The sequence below is a fragment of the Eptatretus burgeri genome, chromosome 11 (genome assembly GCF_056783735.1).
Source record: "Eptatretus burgeri isolate ZD-2024b chromosome 11, Ebu_testis_v1, whole genome shotgun sequence".
NCBI lineage: Eukaryota > Metazoa > Chordata > Myxini > Myxiniformes > Myxinidae > Eptatretus > Eptatretus burgeri.
Window position 1 is genome coordinate 84,665,013 of NC_140971.1, and position 24,255 is coordinate 84,689,267.

Consider the following 24,255-nt stretch of genomic DNA (forward strand, 5'->3'; position numbering starts at 1 on the left):
CTTATCGATAAAATATTTTTGGGGGGCTCTGGCATGCAAGACCACCCCACTTCTCCCCTCCCCCCCTCACTCCTGCACTTGCAGCTACTGCTAGGATTGCTGCGAATCATTTAGAGTGAAACCCCGGCCCCTTGACTCCCTCTGAGGTAATGTCCGCCATCAAAAAGTTTTTTTTTGTTAACCAGGCATCTGTGCCATTGCTGCAAAACTCATTAAAAGATGGTGGGGATGCAATGCTTGAATGTCTTTAATACGTACATCATCAATACAGTCTCCGTCATGAAGACCACCCACTGAATGGAGATGAGGAATAATCCTTCCATTTTGGAAAGGGAAGGGAGACCAACAAGAGTGCAGCAATCATCGCATCATCACACTGCTCTCTATTCCTGGAAAACTCTTTGTACTAGTCCTCCAAGTCCAAATTCGATCTGTACTCCAGAGCTATGCCTGATGTTGGCTTAATGGTTAGGGTGCTGGGCTTAGGATCCTAGGATCCTGAGTTTAAATCCTGCTCGGCCATTGATTTAATACCAGGTGGGGTTGACACAGCCTGTCATCCTTCCGAGGTCAGAAAAATCAGTACTAGCTTGCTGGGGGATGATTGAGCCATTTGAGTATCTTGCGTCGGAGTGGTGGCCCATCCAGGATTGTGCCCAATAGCCCAGGAGACTGTTTTGGCAGCACCGATGCTCTGTTCAGAGTATGGTCCCAATGGATGGATGGACTTCAGACACCTGGGTAAGGAGGCTTTTGTCCTGGTGGAAGCACCACTGAACAGATCTTTAGCATCCGTCAACCGATTGAGAAGACCAATGATTTTAATCGGCATGCATCACATTGCATTTACTGACTACAAGGTTGTCTTTAATTCTGTTTGCCGAGATTATCTGTGGAAACTACTCAGAATTTATGCTGTTGCACATAATCTGCTCGAACCTGTCAGATTATTATACAGTTACACTAGTTGTGGGCAGCTCGGAAGGAAGCTTTCAAATGAATATGTTATACATCCAGGAGTGCACCACTATTGTGTACTCTCACCTGAGTTATTTAGCACCATCATCAATCATCTGATGCACTGTATCTTGGCTTGTACCAATTGTGGCTTCGACCTTGGCCAGCTTCGGCTCACCGATCTCGACTCCGCAAATGATATTGCCATTTTTACACACTGCTTACCCTGAAACTGGGCCTCCTTGTCCTAAAAGAAGAAGCCAGCTGTATAGGGATGTGCTTCAAATGGTGCAAGACAAAGGTAATGCCAATAACACCCGACAACACCAATCCCTCCAACTTTGTCATCTATGGTGAAGTGGTTGAATTCGTTAACGAGTTTACTTACCTTGGATTGGTTGTCAACAAATCTGGACCATCGTCCTGACATCACTTCCCACATCACTAAAGCAGCTCTCGCACTAAACCTTCTCTCCAGCCTACTTTTCAAGAAACAACAAATCCAAAAGAACACCAAACTGTGGATGTATCGAGCATTGATCATTTATTTGCTGTTTTACAGATCCGAGACCTGGACCACAAATGCAACATATTTACGCAGGCTTCTTGATGCCTTTGACACACGATGTCTCCGACACCTCGAGTGTGCGGTGGTTCCACTACATTACTAATCATCAGATCCGTCATGGGACACAACAGCCTCCTGCCTCATCTCTCGTAAGCTAATGCCATTTCCAATGTTATGGACATCTCCATCATGTGCTGCCTCATCTACCATCCCACCAACTCTTCAACTTCAATCTCTCCCAAACTGGATGACCGGTCGACCCAAATCAAGGTTGGTCAACTCAACCAAAAGATGACTCGAAGATGGCAAACATCAGCTGTATCCTGGCTGCCTGCCTCATTAAATACAGGAAAATATGGAGACAAACCATCCATGGAGTGCCAACACTGGATCCCCAGAAGGGTCCCCACAGTCAAGTCTTACCTGTAACTCCTCTGAAAGCCCTTCCTCACCTCCCGGATGGATTCCGTGAGCTACTGTTAGTTCTCCTGACTGTTCTCATGTAAATATTGAAGCAAAATAACTATTTAGTAAGCCTACCATCTCATTCTCATCACGAACCAAACTCCTTGGGCTATCCCTCAAGGTACCTACACTTTAACTCAGTCAAGTTTTACTTTTACTGTTGTTTATTTGTTAAACAATATTCAGTACCCTTTATTTGTACACACATGGAGAGTACGTGCAGCGGAGAGAAAAAGGATATTAGTGCGTGAGTGGAAGCGGATCAAAGACAGAGGCAGGATGAGCAACAGGCGATGGCGAGGTGACAATCACAAGCAGAATAGAGGCCTGCGAGTTATATTGTTTAACGACTGTGCTGTGATTGGGAGTGGGGGTGATGCTCTCCGCCCCATCATGTTTGACGGGCTTTACACAAGTGTTTAATATTCTTGGCCATATCCTTGTCATAGTCTCGTTTGGCTTGCCTAGTTATTTTTTTTAACCAGTCTGTTTTAAGATAAGAGTCAAGTGTTGCCTGTGGCTTTAGAACCAGAAGCTGTTCTGATCCTCTGGTTGAATGGCAACCGATCCGTGGGGGGTGCTGATCACGTCCTGTACCTTGAATTTCTCATTTATTTCCTTGATATGACTAAAGATAGGTATAAAAAAAATCTATCTTGCAGGTTATTGTTCTCCAGAGATACTAAAATTGTTCATCGTACCTCTTGTGGTCAGCTTCCTCCAAAACCCCAAGATCTTGCCGGTGAGAGATGCAGTAGCGTAGCGAACGACGTATCGTAGAATCTCTCCACCGGGCTCTGTAGGGGGCTGCCATGCAAGGAGCACTGAGCTTGGGCCCACCGAGGCGACACGTACACCATCTGGAGGAGATGATGGTGCTGATGGAGGGGGGGGGGGGGATCAAGCACAGGCTTAATGTTGAAATCCTGTCTTTAATTACCTGTATGAAATAAAACAATAATACTATCATAATCACTTATTATATGCAAGGGGTCAAAACAAATAGCTTGTCTATCCTATAGTTTAACAGTGGAATGAAGACAATGAAAAAAGACAAGTAAGGAACATAAATACGTACATTACTTCTAAAATAGATTCGAAAAAGGGAAGACAAAGGCAGCACATCTCATTCGATAGCCATGACTCGGAGAATCATGATGACACGATAACAATAGGATTAGCCGATTAGTAAACAGCATTACTACATCATTTTTTTTTCTCTACATCGAATTAATTCCCATTGCTGGATAAGCATTAACAAGTGTTGCACCTCCTTTCAGTTCAGCTTTGAAGTGTTCACACACTCTTCATGGATGCGAGGAGGGGTTAATTTTCTCGATTTGATAATCAGATAATAATGGCTCATTCACCTTGAGCAATTTACCGTGTGTGTGTGTGTGTGTGTGTGTGTGTGTGTGTGTGTGTGTGTGTGTGTGTGTGTGTGTGTGTGTGTGTGTGTGTGTGTGTGTGTGTGTGTGTGTGTGTGTGTGTGTGTGTGCATTGGAGACCCGAATGTAATAGTGATACCTGAACACCAAACACTCGGTATGTTGAGCACATTGACTACTATCGACCGGTCCGACGACCTCACTCACGTTCTGGCGATGTGGTGTGGAACAGCACAGGACTCCACGGGCTAACGAGGACACCGAGCCGAAGGCGGACTGCAAACTCATAATGTGTATGCGGTCGGAGACCACCAACGATCAGACCCTCCTGGGTGCTGCAAGCATTCACAATTTGTCACAATACATTTTCAACAACACAGGAAGCATTTGACAATATTCAAATCGATCTCCTCAATAAGTTGGCACATACTTCCAGTGAACTTTGAAAGAAATAGTTGCAGCCGTTATGCTCACGTGTGCAGGTATTGGACGAGTGAAGCGTTCTTCAGGCCGACGGAGTTGCACCGAACTGTGTAGTTGCACCGACCGGCATGTCTGAATACAGGAGCAGACCACCGCAAGACCACAGAGCGTGAACCGTTTCCAACAGCATGTAAGCGGTGCGGAGGTGGCGGTGGTGGAGATGAACGACCACGGATAACTGAGGGGGGGGGGGACAAAATGAAAAAGCAGACGATTATACAAATTTTATTCCAATTGGCTGGTCGGACAGCCTCGAGGTATGTACGCGTGCCTTTGAGCTGTCAGTCTTGAGTTTGAATCTGGACCCAGCTATAAACTGTCACCCTGGTGTTTTGCATGGAGGGTGATAGATGAATGCGTGTCTGATCCATCAGAAGGACTTTGAGTCAGATGACCTTCCGTCTGTCAGGAATGGTCATTGCTGGACGTTAAAGATCTCACACTATCTTTTGTGAAGAGTAGGCAGGTTATCGCCAACAGCGTGGCCAAATTCAACATTCCTGCCTTTACTGACTTCTGGGAAGGAAATGGCAAATTGTCCAGTGTTTGCCAACAAACAGCTTTGGCAGGACCAACACTCTGTGAAGAGTGTGATACATTTCAATGAATGTATTCCTAGTTAGCCTAGTGTGTGTATGTGTGTGTGTGTGTGTGTGTGTGTGTGTGTGTGTGTGTGTGTGTGTGTGTGTGTGTGTGAGTGTGTGTGAGTGCGTGTGTGTGTGAGTGCGTGTGTGTGTGTGTGTGTGTGTGTGTGTGTGTGTGTGTGTGTGTGTGTGTGTGTGTCGGCCATAACATTTTTATTTACCATTTGAGCTTTTGTCATCAAATTTTCAACAAACTTTTATTTTGAGACTATAGAGAAAATAATAAAAAAATTGGGCCAAAAGGTGAAAAGGCAAAAATTATCTATCTATCTATATATTACTGAAACTCTCATCTTGTATGTATGCATGTATATGTATGTATGTATGTATGTATGTATGTATGTATGTTCCCGAAAAAGCAGCCAGAACGGTCCATGATAACGCAAAAATTTTCGGCCCACCTTACTCACCATTCACCTGTGGTGTGCAGTATCAAGTTTCGTTCACATCGGGCAATGAAAAATATTATTAAAAAATCAATTCCCGATTCAGTCAAGTACTCTTCGGGAGAATTTGATCAATGCGAACAACCTCAGCAGTATAGTTCGCTGGAGCTATCTTTTTTTCTTGAAATGATTTTTTTCATCAACCGCTGTCACAACGGGAACCTAACGGGTTCACGGCTCGTCTAGTATATAATATTACTAAAACTCTCATCTTGTATGTATGTATGTATGTATGTAAGTATGTTCCCGAAATACAACCAAAACGGTACACAATAGCGCAAAAATTTTAGGGCCACCTTACTTACCATTCACCTGCCGTGTGCAGTATCAAGTTTCGTTCAAATCGGGCAAGGAAAAATTTTTATTAAAAAACAATTCCCGATTCAGTCAAGTACTCTTCGGGAGAATTTGAACAGTGCAAACAACCTCAGCGGTATAGTTCGCTGGAGCTATCTTTTTTTCTTCTTCAAATGATTTATTTTAAAAGTCTCAAACATTTAGTATAGACTAAACATCGCCATTTTGATCTAATACTTCCGTGTTCATTAATAAATAAAATTGTGTTTAGAAGACTACGCACAATAATGTCTTAGACTTTCTTTTCTCCGTTTTTTTTTTTTCACATTGACGCACAATATCAAGTTTCGTTCAAATCGGGCAATGAAAAAAAGTTATTCAAAAATCAATTCCTGATTCAGTCAAGTACTCTTCGGGATTATTTGATCAATGCAAACAACCTCAGCAGTATATTTCGCTGGAGCTATCCTTTTATCTTGCCAAAACGAAGTTTTTGCAAGATATGTTATCCAGCTTGTATGTTTTTTTTTGTTTGTTTGTCTGTAATCACGTATAAAAAATTCTGCAGAGCACAGTTATCATCGGAAATTTTTGTAACTTCGCATATCAGAGGCCTTTCGAGGTCCCTTTCAGCGCACAAAATTTTGAAGGTCAAGGTCACTTTGTCGCAAATCAGGGGAGTCGACGAAACCCTTATTTTTTGAGTAATTTTGATCGGATCGTCTTCAAACTTCATGGGAATATAGTTCATGGTCTGGCGCTCAGCTGATTAATTTTTGGTGGCGATTGGCCTTGACCTTCATGGTTAGCGCCTAAGGTCAAACATATTTGACCCCAAGGTCAAATTTTCAAGTTTTAGGAACCATATCGTGTAGTACCTCAAATTGAACACCTCGATGAGTGCTTTCTAGATATGTCAAGCTTGAGACATTATGACGTCATTTGGTGACGTTATGAGGCAAAAGCATATTTTTCATGGTTACTCTGTAGAACGATTCTCATCGGAATCTCTCATAGGCAGATATTCCTCAAGGAGTCGCTCCTGGTGGATAGCAGCTCTGTTCACCTGTGTGTGACCTTAAAGAAGTCACACGTGGTCACCTTTTGGCAAGATACGGGTCACCCTGCGGGTGACATTGGTTTTTTATTTGTTTGTATGTTTGTTTTTTAATGATTTTTTTTTATCAACCGCTGTCACAACTCGAACCCAACAGGTTCACGGATTGTCTCGTAGTAACTATAAATATCCCTAATTAGTCCCGCCACAGCGCGTCAAACACAGGATGCCCCGTTGTATTATTTTCATTATTTTTAATCGCGTCCGTGTTTCTTTATTTACCATTGAGCCTCAGTGTGTCCATACCATCACCTTTATTTACCAATTGACCTTTTGTCATGAAATCTTCAACGAACCTTCATGACGAGAATATGGAGAAAACAAATAAATAAAATGTACAATTTTTTTAAACTGTAGTTTTCGTCAAGTTTAGTTTGAGTAGAAAGCGGACGGGCTTTGCATTTTCAAATGCTTTCTAGTGCTGTTATTATAATCCGAAAACGATTCTGGTCACTCTTTCGTGCATGAAGATCTTACTTAGTAAAATTAATGAATGATAAATATGGATTCCCCTCTCACCAAGACACTCGGGAGTGCGTGCGATCTGATCGGCCTCGTAGCCTTCCCCGTCGTCGTTGTAGGCTGCCAAACGTATTTGGTAGCTCGTCAGTGGTTCTGCAACCGAAAATGTTTGTCAGTACCATTTTTTTAGGAACATCACTGATCACTCTCAAAAACTGTCAACATCATCATCTTTCATCAGGGCAAACTCAGACACGACATGGCCTTGCTTCAGCCACACTGGATGTGCTGCAAAGTTTAATCGGCCTGTTATTATTTGCAACTGCAAGTGATAGTTACACAAATATATTGTAGTTTTAGTAAATGCGATGATTGAGAGAATGTGAAATAATAATAATAATAATAATAATAATATTGTCCACTGCTGTAAGCCATTATGAGCTGGGAAGATTTCACTCTCAATGACGAAGAAAATCACGTCCTCAAATCTGAAGTGAAGGTGATACATGATCAAAGTGATATCAAGCCGTCTTCAATGCAGTATATGCTAATCATTTGTAATGCGGGTTGTATATTTTCATCCAAGTCATCGTGTACTACTACGACTACACGCACACGACGTTTGTGGTGAACCACCCTGCCAATTCAAGCACAGGTGTCACTGGGCAGGCCAGTCAAAGACCCAGTGGAAGTAGCCCATAACGAGCCAATAAACCATGAGACACCAGTCAAGTATCACTCACGGATGCTTAGTGAAGCTGCACCTCCTCCATAACAGACACATGCTCTCAGAGCAACATTGTTTGGAGGCGGTCAGCCCTCTGGCTCTGCTCCAACCATCCGCGGGCCTTCCCCCTGTACTGGCCTCTCATCGAATCTGTGAAGTATTACTCAGAGCAGCCTCTCTGGCCTGACCTCTGACCTATAACCTCCCAAAGGGTTGCTTCATCTCATCGCAAAAGCTCTTTTGTGCTGGCACTGGCTAGCCCAGATAAAGGGCCAAGATAAATTAAGGCATGCTTTTTAACATCTCAAAAGAGGTTTAGAATTTATAGATTTCCTTTTTTCTCCTTGCTCAGTCTCTCTCAAAAAAGTTCAAATCAGGCACTTTATTTATTTATCTTACATTGCCAGCATAGCTTCCAGAAAGTTATCACCAAACGTTCCACGAACAATGTAAAACAAAGTGATCGTTCTGAAATCATTCAGCCTTGATACAATTACTGTGAAGTGATCTTTCTCAAGATTTTAAATTGCCAGTGCAACGAGAGGATATCGAACTTGCCACAGGCTCAATTTTAAAGGCGGGTCTCATCTCCATGGGTCCCCAATCATGCCATCACCATCGATTCTACCGCTGCGCAGTCCCTCCCTCAACCTTCAACCCCACTCGTCAATCCAGCGTACTGCCAATTTCTTTGTGCCACGTTAATTACAGTGAAATGCATTGCTTGAAGGCCACGTTGCCCAAGGGCTCGATGGATGAAAGGAAGAAGATAGCCACCCAGGGACCTTGACTTGTGTGACAGCAATTTTCACGAGGCCAATATTACACAAGTTACTTTGTCATTCAAGATGACTCCTTTTGTTATTACACACAAATAAGAGGGTACATAATGATCAGTAAAAGTGCATTTCAGCAAAAATGAAAGCCTTAAATTCAAAAAAGTAAATAAATAAATGAAAGAGTAGTGCAGCGGCAAGGCCTACTTGAAGCAATTAGAAGGAAGATCTGTAATTTTGTTCAGGCATACAGGCCAGGCAGAAGTAGCAACTGTGCCCAACTCTCCAAGTGCCTTTCCCATTATAGTGGAAGATAAGTGAGGTGCATTAATCATGGCACAAGGACCAAACTGACCTTTAACCCCAAACCACAGACCTTTTTGGGCGCCCCATGGAGCTACAGCTATGGAACTTACTACCGGTCATTCATAGCTTGCTCCCATTTTGAGCTTTGTCGGGACAAGATGGCCGGCTAACTCCTGACCTTGCATTCCTCATTATGTAAACTACGGGTAGTCGTCGTGAAAACAGAATCTGCTCAGCAAAAAAAAAAGGGAAAATCATATCGGTGTGTGTGATATAAAAGAACGTGAATTTTTTTTTTCAGTTTCAAAGAATTAAATACAACTTTACATATAAATGAAGAGCAAAAAAAACAACCCCCCCAAAAAAAAACCCTTGAGCCATACAGGTGACAAAGAAAGGCTTCACTTCGAAAATCTAACCACGGAACTTCTGATAGATATGTTCAACGTCTCGGCCTGCTACTGCCCGGTGAAAGCACAATTCGGAAGCAAAGCGGCCTGATCTGACCAAGCTCCAGCTTCTCTCACCGTCGTGTTCGCAGACTATTTATCACACGGCGAGCACAGGGCGCAGATGTATGGGGGGTAAGAGGTCACGCAAACTGGAAGGAAGCCACAAAATAGCTCAAAACGCTCCTGTCGGCTTAATCTGGACGGACCGTTTGTCCAAATGTTTTTGTGGGCCGTCGGTGCACAAGCCTAGGGTGCCGTTCAAGTCCTGCTATTTTTCTTTGTAATTATTTTTTTTTATCTCTGATCGTCGCCCCTGTGTCTGGCTAAGCTGAATTGCTCCGTTCAACCCCTTGTCTCAACGCGGTCGCTCTTAAAGTGAGCGCAACCATTTGGCAATAGGTGATAACATACTGGGACCAAATTTAAAAGGAGAAGAAAACCAGGAGCGTAAAGAGGAGACAACTATAACTATGCCTGGCCTCCCGTTGGTCTGTTTTTTTATTTTTACAAATATCAGCTATGACTGAATCATACAACCTTTCACCTTATAATAATCTATTAAATTCAAGGTGTCTTTCCAAAATTGCAATATAATTCGTCACCGAGCCTGGAATGATGACCCGATTGCGTTGAACGTAAACATGGAACACATCAGGAGTTCTCTTTTATTAAACTTAAGCTGCCCGTCTCATCTGCTTGCACTTAATTCAGGACCATTTAAACCAAAAAAATCTCGTCATGACTTTAGAAAAATCAGTTCATCGAGTACTGGTTACCCTGGACAAATTCCAAATTCCTGTGATAGACTTCTGATGAAAAGACAGGGACAGATCCACAAGTGTATTCCTTGCGCAGGAAACTGCTTCGGAGAGTGCAGCTTGTGAGATTAAAATGAAAATCAGATAACAACACTTACTCAACCTTTAACCCTGAACCCACATGACCGTCATGTATTATCAACCAATGTCTAATAGCAAATGGACCCAAGATAGATTTAAGAATCAGGTGATCACCTGTCATCGTTCAAAGTTTACAACACCTGTGCCTATTTATATAGTGAATACATCCTGTGGATGATTGACATTCAACTGCGCAGTAGGCTCACTAAGACACTATTATAATGTCACTGATGACAAGAGGAGCAACATTAAAATTTGCTGGGGTGCAAGCACACAGTGGCATGCCATTTTCGAAAGATAGAGTGGAGTCTTTCATCCAAGTGTGCTTGCAGATGGAACAGCTGGCTTACACATCCACTTTAAAGTCATAAAAGTACAAAGGACGGCATAGACTACGATGCAATGTCCTACTTGCGACATACCAGAATAGTATCAAGGCAGAAGGAGTATGGTCCTATCTATTGGCAAGCATACCCTACACTTGAGAACTATTTGTAAAGAAAAAGACACCCCTGAGCCACCTGTGTACAACAGGTGTATGACCTGAGATGTACCTCCAGGTAAGAAAAAATAAATACTTTCTGCACAATCTTATGCTGTTCGTAATCCTATTTTGTTATCTTCAGGGGAATCTCTTGCTTTGAAGGCAATTCCAGTAATCAGCTTTGATTTCATGCTGCTGATAAGTTTCCCGATGAGTGCCTGAGGGGCACACTGCTTCCCAATCACATCATCCCAATCTCATGAACCACAGTTGATGATTTATCTTAACATAAGCACACGTGTTACTTCTGTTTGTCTCAAGGGTATTTGATGGCTGAAATATCTGGATTCCTTTTGTCTGGCCAAGGAATTATTTCGATATTTGCAACTTGATCATTAAATGGTGTTGCATTGTCTTGCTTGAAGATGAACCAGTTGCCCCAGGGCTCGAACGGGGTTGAGAGCTGCAAGAATGCCTGAAAACCACGCGAGATCAGTTTTGGTGTTGCCAGTCAAAAAGGATTGCGACCTTTTGATTTAGAAGCGTTTGGCTTGATTTTACGTGTTCTCTCAGGGGTAATTTCACCAATCGGTGCGCAAGTCGAGGATCCACCACCTCTTTTGCACAAGTGTCCAGTTGGATTGTAACTTTGCTGTTGGACAGGTAGGCTCTCAATCTTGACAGCGCAAAGGCTGCCCACAACATCTCATGTGCCTTTCCGTGGCTGAGAACCAACCCTGGATAGGACTCCTCTCCACTGCTAGGTGTTGAAATCCATGCCTTCAGGAGTCGTGTGAAGTCATTTTGCGGCGTAGGCACGATGGGCCAAATGGCCCCTCCACCTGAGTCTAATTTCCTTGTGTCCTTGTGAATCAAACCCACACTAGTGAGCATAATGCCATAAGACTTTACTTAGTCCACCACCGAGCCACTCTTGTTTTTGTGTAGTTCACAAGTAATACTGGGTCAGAGATGAAACTGAAATATATCATACTGCTTATATGGAAAACAAAGGGCTACATGCCAATCAGTGAAATCGACTACACTGTATATGGTTATGGCTAGGGGTAGCGGGGGCTCCCGAGACAGTGAATGTGAGGCAATAGAAAAGGCCAATACACAGAAAGCAAAACAGTTGTTTACAAAAGCTTTCATAAGAGGATCTGAACAGGAAAAAAAAAACAAACATCATGAGCACCAAATTACCCGAGCGTCGACGATCCGTCAACACGACAATATTGTAACATTATTTAACAGACAGCGACAAGCCATAAAACCAATGAAGCCAAACTGCATTTGGGCAACAACCAAAACAATTCCGGAATGAAAAGTGTGGAGTGCGCTCAAGAATTGCAGAAAAAGCAGCTTCTGGACAAAATACAAGCCAAGTGAGAGAGACTGCATCTGCATATTTTGCAGTGAAGATTTGTCATGGAGAACCAAATGATTAACCAATATTATTATTTCAGGACATTTAGTTTTGGAGGGACTAAAGAATCCTGTGGCAGAAACTGGAGGTCTATCCCTTAGTTATGGCTGCAACTTATTTCCAGGAGATGGTCTTAAGGGTATGTACAAGTCCCTTGTGCATTGGCAAAAGCTTTAAATGAAATGATTATTTTTCTCATTTATTCTTTACCCATAACATTCTGTTGCCAGTTGGTAAGAGCAATTGCATGCATCTGGTAAGTCAAGAGATGAACAATTTCCTTATTTCAATTGATGATTCATTGTGAGAAATGCTCGTCATACTGAGTTTGGTGAGGAGATGAGCATGTTTGCCCAAAGCTGGAAGTAGAATAGGTCCCTCATCCCTGGGGTTTTCCTGTTCTCTGTAGAATAGGCGGAAACCTTTGACCTCCGGTCCTGCCTCAACAGCCCGTTTCCAGGTCACACGGATGGTGGTGCAGTTGAGAATGTCCAAATGGAGAGACGGTGACATTGGCACTGTGTGAACAACAATCACATTTTCGCTTTGTGTATGATGCAATGATTGCGTGAGACTGCAAAACATATACGAAGGGCCAAACGGCCTTTTCGTCAATTTTACTGATTTTCGAGTATGAGGCAGGATAAAAAAATATTGGAGAAAAAATAATAATATTTACCATGGCCTGTGGTAACCTTTGGAGTCCGGTGGGTTACCCAGCCTGAGGGTTCACCCCACCCGGCCTGCGTGGCTGCAGCAAACCTCAGAAGGTAGAGTGTGTTTTCTTGTAGCCCCTTGGCCAGCCAACTGTCATGCTCAGGTGGCACATCAATGATCTTTGCGGTTGACCTGTCCTCCCCACTTGCTGCATTGCTTCCAGCTGGTCGTACCCACAGGCGGTAGGCCGTGACGTGACCACGACGAACCCGACCCGGCAGCTGGCCCCAGGATACCCGGATGGCCCAGGGACTGAAGCTACTGAGACTGGGCTCTGGAGGCCGCAGTGGAACTGCAGGAACAAATAAAAGGAGACAATGTGAAGAAACCAACCTTCATGCTATGAGGTTCAATAACATTTATCATGTTCATGTGTGAATTGCATGATAACATTTATCCTTACAGATTTCAAAATGCGTTGAACCGTCAAAAAAATAAAATAAAAAAAGTTATAAGTACAACAATGCGAGAAATATCGATGTTCTCTTATTAAACCTTGAGCTCAAATTAGCGTGAATCATTGAAAGTGATACAAAAATGACAGATCCCACGCATATGCCCTTACCTGTAAATTCCACTTTAATGACATCTAAACATTTAACAAGCATTTATTAGTGAGACTTCTTCAACGGGATGTCACTCTGTAACCCAGTTGTGTCTGTGATTCTGTATCCCACAGCAGTGGATCTATAATATTGATATAAATGCAGGTAATACAGCTGATTGATGCTCCCAGTCAGGAATCATGCTTTTAATTGCGGTGCAATCCCGTTGGTACAACACCAGGGACATGCCTGTCCACACCAAAAAAAACTCAACCAAACTACAAATTGAACTATCCTGATGCCCTTGAGATCAATAGTAATACCATCATCACCAGTCGGTGACAAGACCTGCATCGGATTTGACTTTTGTGAAACGTCACTTTGAAACTGAATTTTGAGAAACTTAGTGTGATCCATTTATATACTTATATCCATATGCGAGTCTGGTTGTTTGTTCCTTAAACATTTCCAAACCTCTTGACCAACTTCCCTGAAATTTGCTGCACCGTATTATTGTCAACACGAGGAAGGTCAACGTCATAATAAAAACTTTCAATTTTTCATCAAACTAATGGAAAAACCTGGAATAACGGTGCTCTTGCTAATGGAGTATCATATGTCAGAATCCCCCATCGGTGGGGAGTGAGGTGAAGCTTGCATTGCACCTCTGCGTCGTTCTATTATTTGTGGGAATCGAACCAATTTCATTTTTAAAACAGTAATATCCCCGATTTATTAACCTCCGATTTACAAACCTTCAATCTTACAAACCAAAACTTTTGAGACCAAAAATTCGATTTATGACCTCAAATCGTGGCATTACGAACTTTTGTTCAACTTCAGTCAACTAAGTTTTCAACAACAAATTCAAAACACGACCTCATGATGTTTTGGTCCAAAAATTTTGATTGTGTAATTTAAAACACACATCTCACTGCAAAATGGTACAGCGGCACTCACATCAGGGATGATGTCAGATCGTCGCTTCCCTCATTCTCTCCTCTGTGGCTATGTCATCACATTTGTGCTGAAGTACAGTGTTAAAATGCATTTTATTTACTCAAAAGTTAATGTACATTACAGCATGGCACTGCACTGTATTCATCCATAACTATGGCTCATAAAAAGAAGATAAGTGCTCAAGGAAGTGATAGGAGTGGAAAGAAAGATATGAAAATGGTATCGTGAGAAAGTAAATGAGAAATTCTAAGAAGATTTGATGCTTGTTCCTGCCTTACGGATAGTGCATGTGATTTTTGCTTTGTGAATACAACGGTCATCTGGAAACGCAAGAACAAAGAAAACAACATGGTACGTGCTCAATATGTGACACCTTCCAGTGCAGTGAAATTCACCAAAACATGAAGCTCTGTCATGGAAAAATATGGAGCGCTTGCGAAATGTTTGGATTGAAAGCCAAACTCGAAAAAAATGTTCAAGTTAACCCGATGGTCACTATTAAATGAAAAGGCCAAGAGCCTTTTGAAAGACTTAAAGTGCAGTGATGATGAAAGTTCCACGATGGAGACTTTTGGTGTGAGTGAAAGGTGGTTTTCACATTTTAAAAGGCACCATCGCTTGCATAGATTGAAAGTGACGTTCGTGTCACTTATTATTATTAGTATCATTACTGTACATTTCTTAATATTTTCTCCATTGTTATTGAATTTTGGGGTGAAATTTTTTTGGGGGGGAATACATCCTCCCACTATATCATTATATCGATGTGAAAATCACTCCCGATTTATGAGCTTTCGATTTAAGAACTACTTTTCAGGAATGCGTGTTGTTCGTGTACCCAACCACCCAGTGCTGGATTAACCATTAGGCAGACAAGGCATGTGCCTTAGGGCCAGCTAAAAATTCGGGCCAAAAATTATTTTCACATTAAATATTTGTCTTTTTTTGTTTTAAATATTTTGTTCTTGAATCAGTTCATCTTTTGTCTGGGGTCCATTTCCATGAGCCCAAGATCTAATTTAAAATTTTCAGTCCATTCTCTAAAATTTCAAAATGTGCCTTTGGGCCAGCCAAGGCTTAATCCAGCACTGTTCCCACCCACGACTCTCACCTGTGAATGGAGGGAAGAGCCAATCAGCTCTCACCTAATCAACTAAACCCAGGTGGTTAGAATTCTATAAATAAATTGACACCTCCCATGCTCTTCCAGCTGAAGAATATATATATATATATATATATATATATATATATATATATATATATCCTGTATATGTAAGCCAATTTCCACCGGGCGTAGTGGCGTGCGCCTGTAATCTGGCTACTCGGAGGCTTGGGTTGGAGGATCGCTTGAGGACGGGGGCTCTGCACTGGGCAGGGTGTAGAGCAGCCTGGAATCATGGCGAAACCCAAATCCTGATCCCTGTGTCGTAAGAGGCGACCAGGGTTGCGTCAGGAAGGGCATCCGGCGTAAAACCTGTGCCAAATCAGTATGCGGATCATAACGGATGATCCGCTGTGGCGACCCCTAACGGGAGCAGCCGAAAGATGAACAACAACATATGTAAGCCAATTTCCAAACCCCAAAGCCAATTTCCCTGAAAATTACTGCACCGTATTACTTTCACATGTGGAAGGTCAATGTCACAATAAGAACTTTCAATTCTTAATCAACGAATGTAAAAAAAAAAAAACAATGAAATAATGGTGCTTTGGGTGAGCAGCATCATGTGTCGGTGTCTCCTTTGGCAAGGAGAGGGGCAGAGCTTGGCTACCGCCTCCACGTTGAAAGCTCGATCACAGGTATGACAAAACATTTTCACAATATTTGAACAGGGTTGTTGCGAAATGTTCTGAAAATATTAATTTGTACGGTTTTAAAAACATCACAAAAAAATTATCGGAAAACATTGCATCCATACGACGTTTGTTTGGAGAATTTACACATTTATGTTGTTAATTTGCTTTAAAAAATTTTAAACCTATTTTATTCAACAACAAATTTCATAGGAATTTTTAAAAGACTACAAAAATAATGTTTTCATGTCGGTTGGAATCATGTATTTATGATGCAAGAACAACATTAAGGTGTTGTTTTGGTTTGGATGCTCCGTCGGGAATCGAACAAATTGCATCAAAATATTTATATTGCATATTTAGCATGGATGTTAACATACAAACGGTCTACAGTCTCCGCAGGACTACACCAGCACGATACTGTACAACCATAAACAAGTGTGGATGAAAGAAACATTTGCCAATCCCATGATGCATTTGGTTCGCACTTCACATTATATTCCAAACACAAATGGAACAAAACCTCCTCTTTGAAGAAGTTTGAGTTTGGCGAAGGAGAGTTTGGTGCTCAATTCATAATATCCATCTGTTTCTTCAAGAGTAGTCATTGTCCAGCTGGCATGGTTACTTTTAAACAAACATTGGGCATGGGTTAACATCATTGTGGATGGGGATACACACATTTGCACCATGGTTCAACATTCACTTCAGACAGAAAGAGAGGGTTGGGCCTTGTGGATTGTGTACATTTTACATTGAAATAAATTAATATGCAGATAGTGAAGATGATAAAGTGGAGATAAATAAATAATTAATTCAAGGTGGTACGTCAGTTGCAGTATATATAATTTGAGGTGGTATGTCGGTGATGGAAATGGTAAAGTGAAACACATAAATAAATAATTCAGGGTGGTATATTGGTCATGGAGATGGTAAAGTGTACAAATAAATAATGGTTCATGAAAATAGATACAATCATGTACTATTCTCTCCCGTAAAAAGATTTTTTTTATTTCCAAAATTCAAAATCGTCTCCGATCCCAAAAATCATTCTCCCTGCCTCATGCCCAGATATTATTGCATACATGTGCCAAATATGAAAGAAATGTGTCCAGTAATTTTTGAGTAAGGGCTCTGGACAGACGGGTGGAAGCACGGATTGATAGCTCCCAAAATATGTCTCCAGCCGAGCTGATTGCAAGTTTGGAGCAAAAAAAATATAAATCATCAATCATACTTAGACATGTACATTTGTTCAAAAAAAAATAAAAAATATATTATCACTTGTAAAGTGTTGCACATTACACTGCGCAATATGATATGAAAACAAGGGATGAGCAAGTCCCTTTGTACTTTTCCAATAATGATCACCTAACGACAAAGGCATAATAAGCTGAAGGTACAAAGCAAGTGAATAATGGCGAAACTTTTCAAGAAGACAATTATTGAGCAACGAAAGGTTAACCATTATATCTCACCATCTTCGAGCGTATGCTGAGTGATGTGTTCAGACATCTGGCTAGCTCCAAGTGGCATGTAGGCCACCAGATAGAAGGTATAGTTTGTAGCAGGTTCCAAATCTTCGACCAGATACTGCACCGTCTCGTTGCCAATCACTGCTTGATACTCCTCGTTATTGAGACCTGAAAAGAAGAACGGCTGATAATTACAAGGTGAATCTGATTCCCGAGGAGCAAGATATTCCAGTGCTATGCTTACATCGAAGCTGCTTGGATTCCCAATGGTATTACATCGTACTAAAATTGCCATCTGGTGCAATGCCAGAATAATGTGCTTTGGAAAGGATGTTAAGTTAGCTGTCCTGTCCACAATAAGGATGGTAAATATTCCATGATATCTTCACAGGAGTAAGCCTTTTGTCCAAGACATTCACAAATTTTCCTCAATGGTTCAAGTGATAGATCTACCCTTTCAGTATTTGGACCTTTCTTGGTTTATAACTGCTATTGTGGTGACATGGGACTCCAAAAAAAATCATGAGCTTCCAATGGAAGATCAGTCAGCTTGATCCTCCATTTACCTCAATAAACATCAATCGTATGGTGTAATTATCATTGAATAATTAATGCATTCGTACATTTTCCAGCTTCCACATGTTCTCATTCCCAAAGGAGGGAATGTGTGCTTTTTCCAAAAATGCTTTATCATGCAATCATTGACAGTCCTCAACAATGAGCAGGAGTTAACTGGCAGGTTTCACACTTTATTGATGTTGCTCTTTCAATCCAAGGCCTTTGCAAATTGAGTTGGAGTCATGATTAGGCCAACATGAAAGGGACTAGGGCCTGCATTGATCAGAGCCAATTAAAAGAGCATTACAGCAGCACGTGAGGGGGTTGCTCAAACATACAGCCTTTAATCCCCTGTCTGGGAAAACTGGCATCATATGCAGGAACTGTTTGGAAATCTTAGACGTGAAGCTGGGGTATTGTTGGACGCATGCGAAATGTTGCCTTTTCTTTGTGTAACAGCTGCTATCAAATGTCCTCTGCTGTTATGGAAGCAATGGAGGAAGTTATTTAAAATATTATGAACAGCGGCACATTTCGGTTTCCATGTTTAAACCATTACATGTTATTTTTCAGTGAAGAGTTTTAGTGGAGTGAAAAGGAATAAAGTAAGTGGGGAAAATAAAGCACAAAATGAATAATATCTGCTTTTACTTTCCCCTTTATTTCAACGACAATGTTTCCATGGAAAACGACCTTAACACCCTCCCCTATCACACCAGATATGCAATTCGGTGTCTGTCTTACTGTCTGTCTCTCTGACAACAATACATCGGGTCATTACTTATCCAATCTCAACCAAACTTGACAGGAGGACTAATGATCACATGATAGACATGGGGTGCAACTTCATTCCCCCTCCCCAAGGGGGTTTTTCACCTCCTTAGGCAAAATCCATGTTAAGGTGTATATTCGTTTTAACATAGCTAATCATGGCATTTTTCCAAGGCCGCTTCGAATAACAAAAGTAATAACTATAATAACTATAAAACAAATCGGTCGAGCGAATACCTCCAGCAGGCAATGCCTGGTCCACGAGGACATATTGGGCCCAATACATTTTTGAGATATCATGCTATATATCGTTTTTGGATCTATCTCTCAATGGTGAAGTATCACTTGAAAAATTAAATAATTCTCGTATCCAGATCCGGATTCGGATCTTCACCAAAATCTAACCGATTCGTCCTTGCCACACACCCAACATGTCCACCAAGTTTCGTCCAAATCCGTCCACAACTTTTTGAGATATCGTGCTATCTATCGGTTTCACCAAATCTCTCAATGGTGAAGAATCACTTAAAAAAATTCTCGCAACTGGATCCGGATCCGGATCTTCACCCAAATCTAATCTGTTCGTCCTTGTCACACACCCAACCCGTCCACAAAATTTCATCCAGATCCATCGACACCTTTTTGAGATATCCTGTTCACAAACAAACAGACAGAAAGGGTTTAAACAACATCTGTTGTTGAAAGCTGAACTGAAATAAATTTGGAGGAATCCTGACATTCTTGAAGCATTCTATGCTTATCGCGTCTGTCACAGACTAATTAAAAAGCCTAGATCTACTGTAATCTATATACTGCAGAAAGAACAACAACATGACCCTTCCTGCCACTCCTGGAGGGAGTGGGTTTACTAGTCCTTCAAAATCATTAAACGCACTCGCCTCTCTGATCGACATTCTTCTCTCAGTATCCCGTTACCTGTTGCTTGATTTAATGTGTGCAGCATCGATATATAATATAGCCTTACGCTGTCTATCCATCGCCGTCCCACCCTGAAACAAAGAAATGCTCCAGAGAGAGAGAGAGAGAGAGAGAGAGAGAGAGAGAGAGAGAGAGAGAGAGAGAGAGAGAGAGAGAGAGAGAGAGAGAGAGAGAGAGAGAGAGAGAGAGAGAGAGAGAGAGAGAGAGAGAGAGAGAGAGAGAGAGAGAGAGAGAGAGAGAGAGAGAGAGAGAGAGAGAGAGAGAGAGAGAGAGAGAGAGAGAGAGAGAGAGAGAGAGAGAGAGAGAAAAAAAAAAAAAAACGATTACGTAAAAGTTGTTTCAAATGAATTCAAACCTAAGGGAAAATTATAATTTTTTCAATGACACAAAAAAACAAAAACAAGTTGAACCCGGGTGGTGTATAAGCAACAGACCGCTGCCTCAATCACTCTCGGGGGGGGGGGAAAAAAAGAATTGTTGTTCAGAAATATGTTTAACCTCCCATTTTTGAGCTCTTTCAACAAGTAAAGGAATACAAGGCTTTATATTGTGGTATTTTTACCACGGGCTTCTGATAATACAGGGTGGCCATAAAGTCTGGAAACATAGGTGAATATACATTATAAATGGTTTGTTAACATTGCGTTACATGACATGTTCAATGTGTTGTCCCTCATGAGAAATGCACAGTACAACGCGCTGTGCAAAATTGCAATGAACGCGGTGCATCAATGCAGCATTTCAATCAATCCCTGCACATGCATCCGTGATGCGTTGCCTCAGCTGATTCGTGCGTCTGATTTTCACTGAATAAACCTGCGCCTTCAGCATACCCCAGAAGAAGTAATCAAGGGGGTTCAGATCTGGCATGCGTGCAGTCCACTCCACAGGGCCACGTCGTCCAATCCAGTTCGGGAAATTATCATCCAACAGAATGGCATCGTATTATCTGTTTCCAGATTTTATGGCCACCCTGTATACCATAAAGGTGTTTCATCCAGTGCATCAAACTTACGCACCGTGTAAAATAAAGCAATAAAAACACACACAACCAAAACTGACAGTGTCGAGATAAATCTGACAGTGTTGACTGTTTGCTCATTCTCTTGCTTGTGTACAACAAGCTGCCCTATTGCATCACTGGCAATTTGTTCCCTTTTACCCTCTGTCATCTGCCTTTTCCATGAGCCAAAATATTTCAATGTAAAAAGTTGACAAATCCATGCAGTTTGTGTTTTGCGTCATATAGCGAGCAAGAAAATGTCTCCTCTCGATTTGGTATTGAAACAAAAATGCCCCTCATTATAGAGGATTACGTTATGGGTCATGGCATCATCAGTTGCTAAAACTGAAAAAAGAGAGTTCAATTATCCCCGAGCCATCATGAAGTTTTGTACGAGAAAAGATCCAATAGACATATCCTAAATTAAAAAAAAACAAAAACAAGTAAATGTACAGGCTGAAGCACACTTTCCGTTTTCTTCCAATTGACAAATGTGACACTGATGATGTCATACAGACGTGGCCAAATATGGCACAATGGTTATATCCATATTTGCGTGGCGGTATGTTATTGAAATGAAAAACAATTTTTTCCATATAAACATCAAATGTTTTCATTCACAACAATTCACTGCAAACAATTGGATGCAACAGTATTTGTTAAGCAAATTCTTCTACTTATTCAAATTCTTAATTAACATTCGCAATTGTTTCCACTTTTCAAATTATTCTTCCTCTTCCACTTCTTCATTAACATTCCCAATTATTTCCACTTTCTTGTGGGGTCGACCAAGGAATGTTATTTTGGCCAACTAAATATAGCTGACTGAGGAATACCATAAACAACTAGAACGGCACTCGAGAGAGTGCATACCTCCGCCAGTTGGCTGAACAGTTTACCTTTTGTATCCAACCGACAGGACGGATCGACACATCCGCACCTGAACCAAAATCAAATCGGCTTGTTCTCGTCATCCAACCAACTGACCACCAAGTTTTGGCATAACTTGTCCTTCTCACACACCCAAATTTTCCACCAAGTTTCGTCCAAATCTGTCCACAACTTTTTGAGATACCGTGTTATATGTTGGTTTATCCATGTCACTTAAGAAAATTCTCGGATCTGGAACTGGATTCGGATCTTCATCAAAATTGAATCAATTCTTCTGTGTCACACACCCAACCTGTCCACCAAAATTCGTCCGAATCCGTCCATAACTCCTTGAGATATCGTGATATATACATATATATATATATATATATATATATATATATATATATATATTAAAAATTCCACAACTGTTTGAGACATCCTGTTCACATATAACAGACAGACAGGAGTAAAAACAACCACCGTATCTAAACCAATAATATTTTAAATTTAATTTGATAAATTGTTTTGATTCACAAATCTTATGCTTTAATTTTCCAAATAGTGCTTGACCTGAAGTACCTTCTGCACGCATAAAGTGGAGGGAGTACGCGATCACACGATGACCATTGGCAATGGGTCGCTCCCATGTAAGCCTGATGGCTGAGCTTGAGACAGGATGAGCTTGAACTGCACGAGGAGCGCCTGGCCTTTCTCCAGAAACCACGACAGCCAGGCGTGCCACTGACGTCTCCGAACCAGCGGAGTTGACTGCTGTGCAGGAGTACAAGCCTTCGTCTTCTGCGATGAGCTGTGTAATCACGAGGCTGTTGGAGGGTGATGAGATGTGTGCCATAATAATTTCAAGAATATTTGGTCAACCAGGAAGTTGTGGGGGTGCCACAAAATATTGAAGTGTCTGTTATGCGGTGCATTAGTACAGTGCAATGTTCACGCTTGTGTACCGATGAACGAAACAAATTGTGTATTATATATGAAAGTAATGTTTGGTGAGGCAAGATGTTTATTCTAAAGGTAGTAAATAAAAATGGGACCTGTGTAGAAAGACCACAAGGGTTTGAGAGATTTCCAGTTACTTCCAGATATTGAATTATCTCATAATTGTGGGTAGTTTGTAAAGTGAGGAACTTTTATGAATGATCTCTCTCTGGGAAAATATATATATATATATATATATATATATATATATATATATATATATATATATATATATATATATATATATATATATATATATATATATATATGTATCTGAGAAATACTGTACAATCTATATAATAACAAAAATATGCTTGGCAGTTTGTTTGTACCTCCGTGATACATCACCAGATTGTGAATCAAACATTTTGTCATTATTTAATTTTAATGTTGTGAATATATATGAAACCAGACTCGGTGGCAAAATGGTGAGAGCATTAACTCTGAGTCAAGGAGGTCAGCCGAGTCATATCTCCGCTGAATCATACCAAATAATAAAAAAAATGGTACGTGCTGCTTCCTTGCTTGCTTCCTCAGCATTTAAAGGATAGCACATGGACAATGTTGGGAAGGCAATGGCAAACCACTCAGGATAACCCTTGTCAAGAAACCAACGCTCTGTCGAGAGTATGGCACATCAAATTGAATATATATATATATATATATATATATATATATATATATATATAAAATATATATATATAGTGTGTGTGTGTGTGTGTATACATATATATGTATATATATATATATATATATATATATATATATATATATATATATATATATATATATATATATATATATATATATATACTGTATAAATATTGTTTCGGCTGTGGAAATTCGCAATACACCATAAAGGGTCCTTAGATCAGTTCTGATGCTAAGTTCATGTGTAGTTAGTCCACACCTGTTGTTTAGAGGGAATATGTGTGATTCATCTGGGCTGCGACGCTTTGAGTTAGCCATTTTTCTTTCTCTATCGTTATTTTGGACCATTAAGCCGCCAACAACTCAAACACCACCACCTTCGCCTCTTTACCTCCACAACACCATCCCGCAAACATCGCTTCACCGCCATTCCCAAACGACGCCCGCCAACAACCAAACCACCACAGCAAACCACCCACCACCTTCGCCTTTCTCCTTCCACAACCAACAACCACACCACCTGTCAACACCGAACGCCGTGCTGTCCAGGGCCCATTCGGTGATTCTTGCCAAACGCGTCGAGCTGCGAGTGCAAATGGATGCCTTTCCGGGAGAAGAGAAGCGGATCAGGAAGGCCTCACGCCCCTTTTCTTCCATCCAATAACTGAGCATCGGGTGGCATGGCCCCGCCTCCGAACCCGCTGTGAATGCTTTCCTTTTAGGAGACGAAAACGGATCAGGAGAGGCTCACGCCCCTTTTTGCCCGACCAATGGCTGAACATCAGGTGGCGTGGCCCCGCCTCCAAGCGCGTTTTGATCCGCGAATCTGCATACAAGCTCCTCCCCCAGTCTATAATGACACGAGCACAACGCAGCTCGTGTGTGCAGGAAGGGGTGCAGAAAGTGGTGCGAGTCGGAAGTCGTGGAGTCTGTGTCGTGTGTTTGCGGGGATCGGACGGCGAAGGGGACAGAGCTCGGAGTGGAGGTCGAGGGACGAGTCGCAGAGTGGAGCAGAGATGCAGAAGAGGACTCAGGGGCGAGAGTTCGCCGGAGTCGGTGCGGTCTCGAGACCC

At 41.5% G+C, this 24,255-nt stretch overlaps 1 protein-coding gene across 2 annotated transcripts in view; it reads right to left on the bottom strand.

The window, feature by feature from the left end:
* The window catches only part of LOC147017516 (protogenin-like), a 125,237-nt gene that overhangs the window by 14,261 nt on the left and 86,721 nt on the right, over positions 1 to 24,255 (bottom strand). Inside the window, exons 7-14 of one of the 2 annotated variants that reach the window (XM_085847231.1) lie at positions 22,115 to 22,359; positions 17,395 to 17,559; positions 12,580 to 12,909; positions 12,224 to 12,418; positions 6,885 to 6,980; positions 3,853 to 4,039; positions 3,586 to 3,713; positions 2,692 to 2,850 (exon numbers count right to left, since the gene is read on the bottom strand). In XM_085847231.1, the coding sequence (XP_085703357.1) occupies positions 2,692 to 2,850; positions 3,586 to 3,713; positions 3,853 to 4,039; positions 6,885 to 6,980; positions 12,224 to 12,418; positions 12,580 to 12,909; positions 17,395 to 17,559; positions 22,115 to 22,359 (1,505 nt within the window). Of the gene's footprint in view, positions 1 to 2,691; positions 2,869 to 3,585; positions 3,714 to 3,852; positions 4,040 to 6,884; positions 6,981 to 12,223; positions 12,419 to 12,579; positions 12,910 to 17,394; positions 17,560 to 22,114; positions 22,360 to 24,255 lie in introns of both variants that reach the window. The other variant, XM_085847230.1, reaches the window with a different exon arrangement.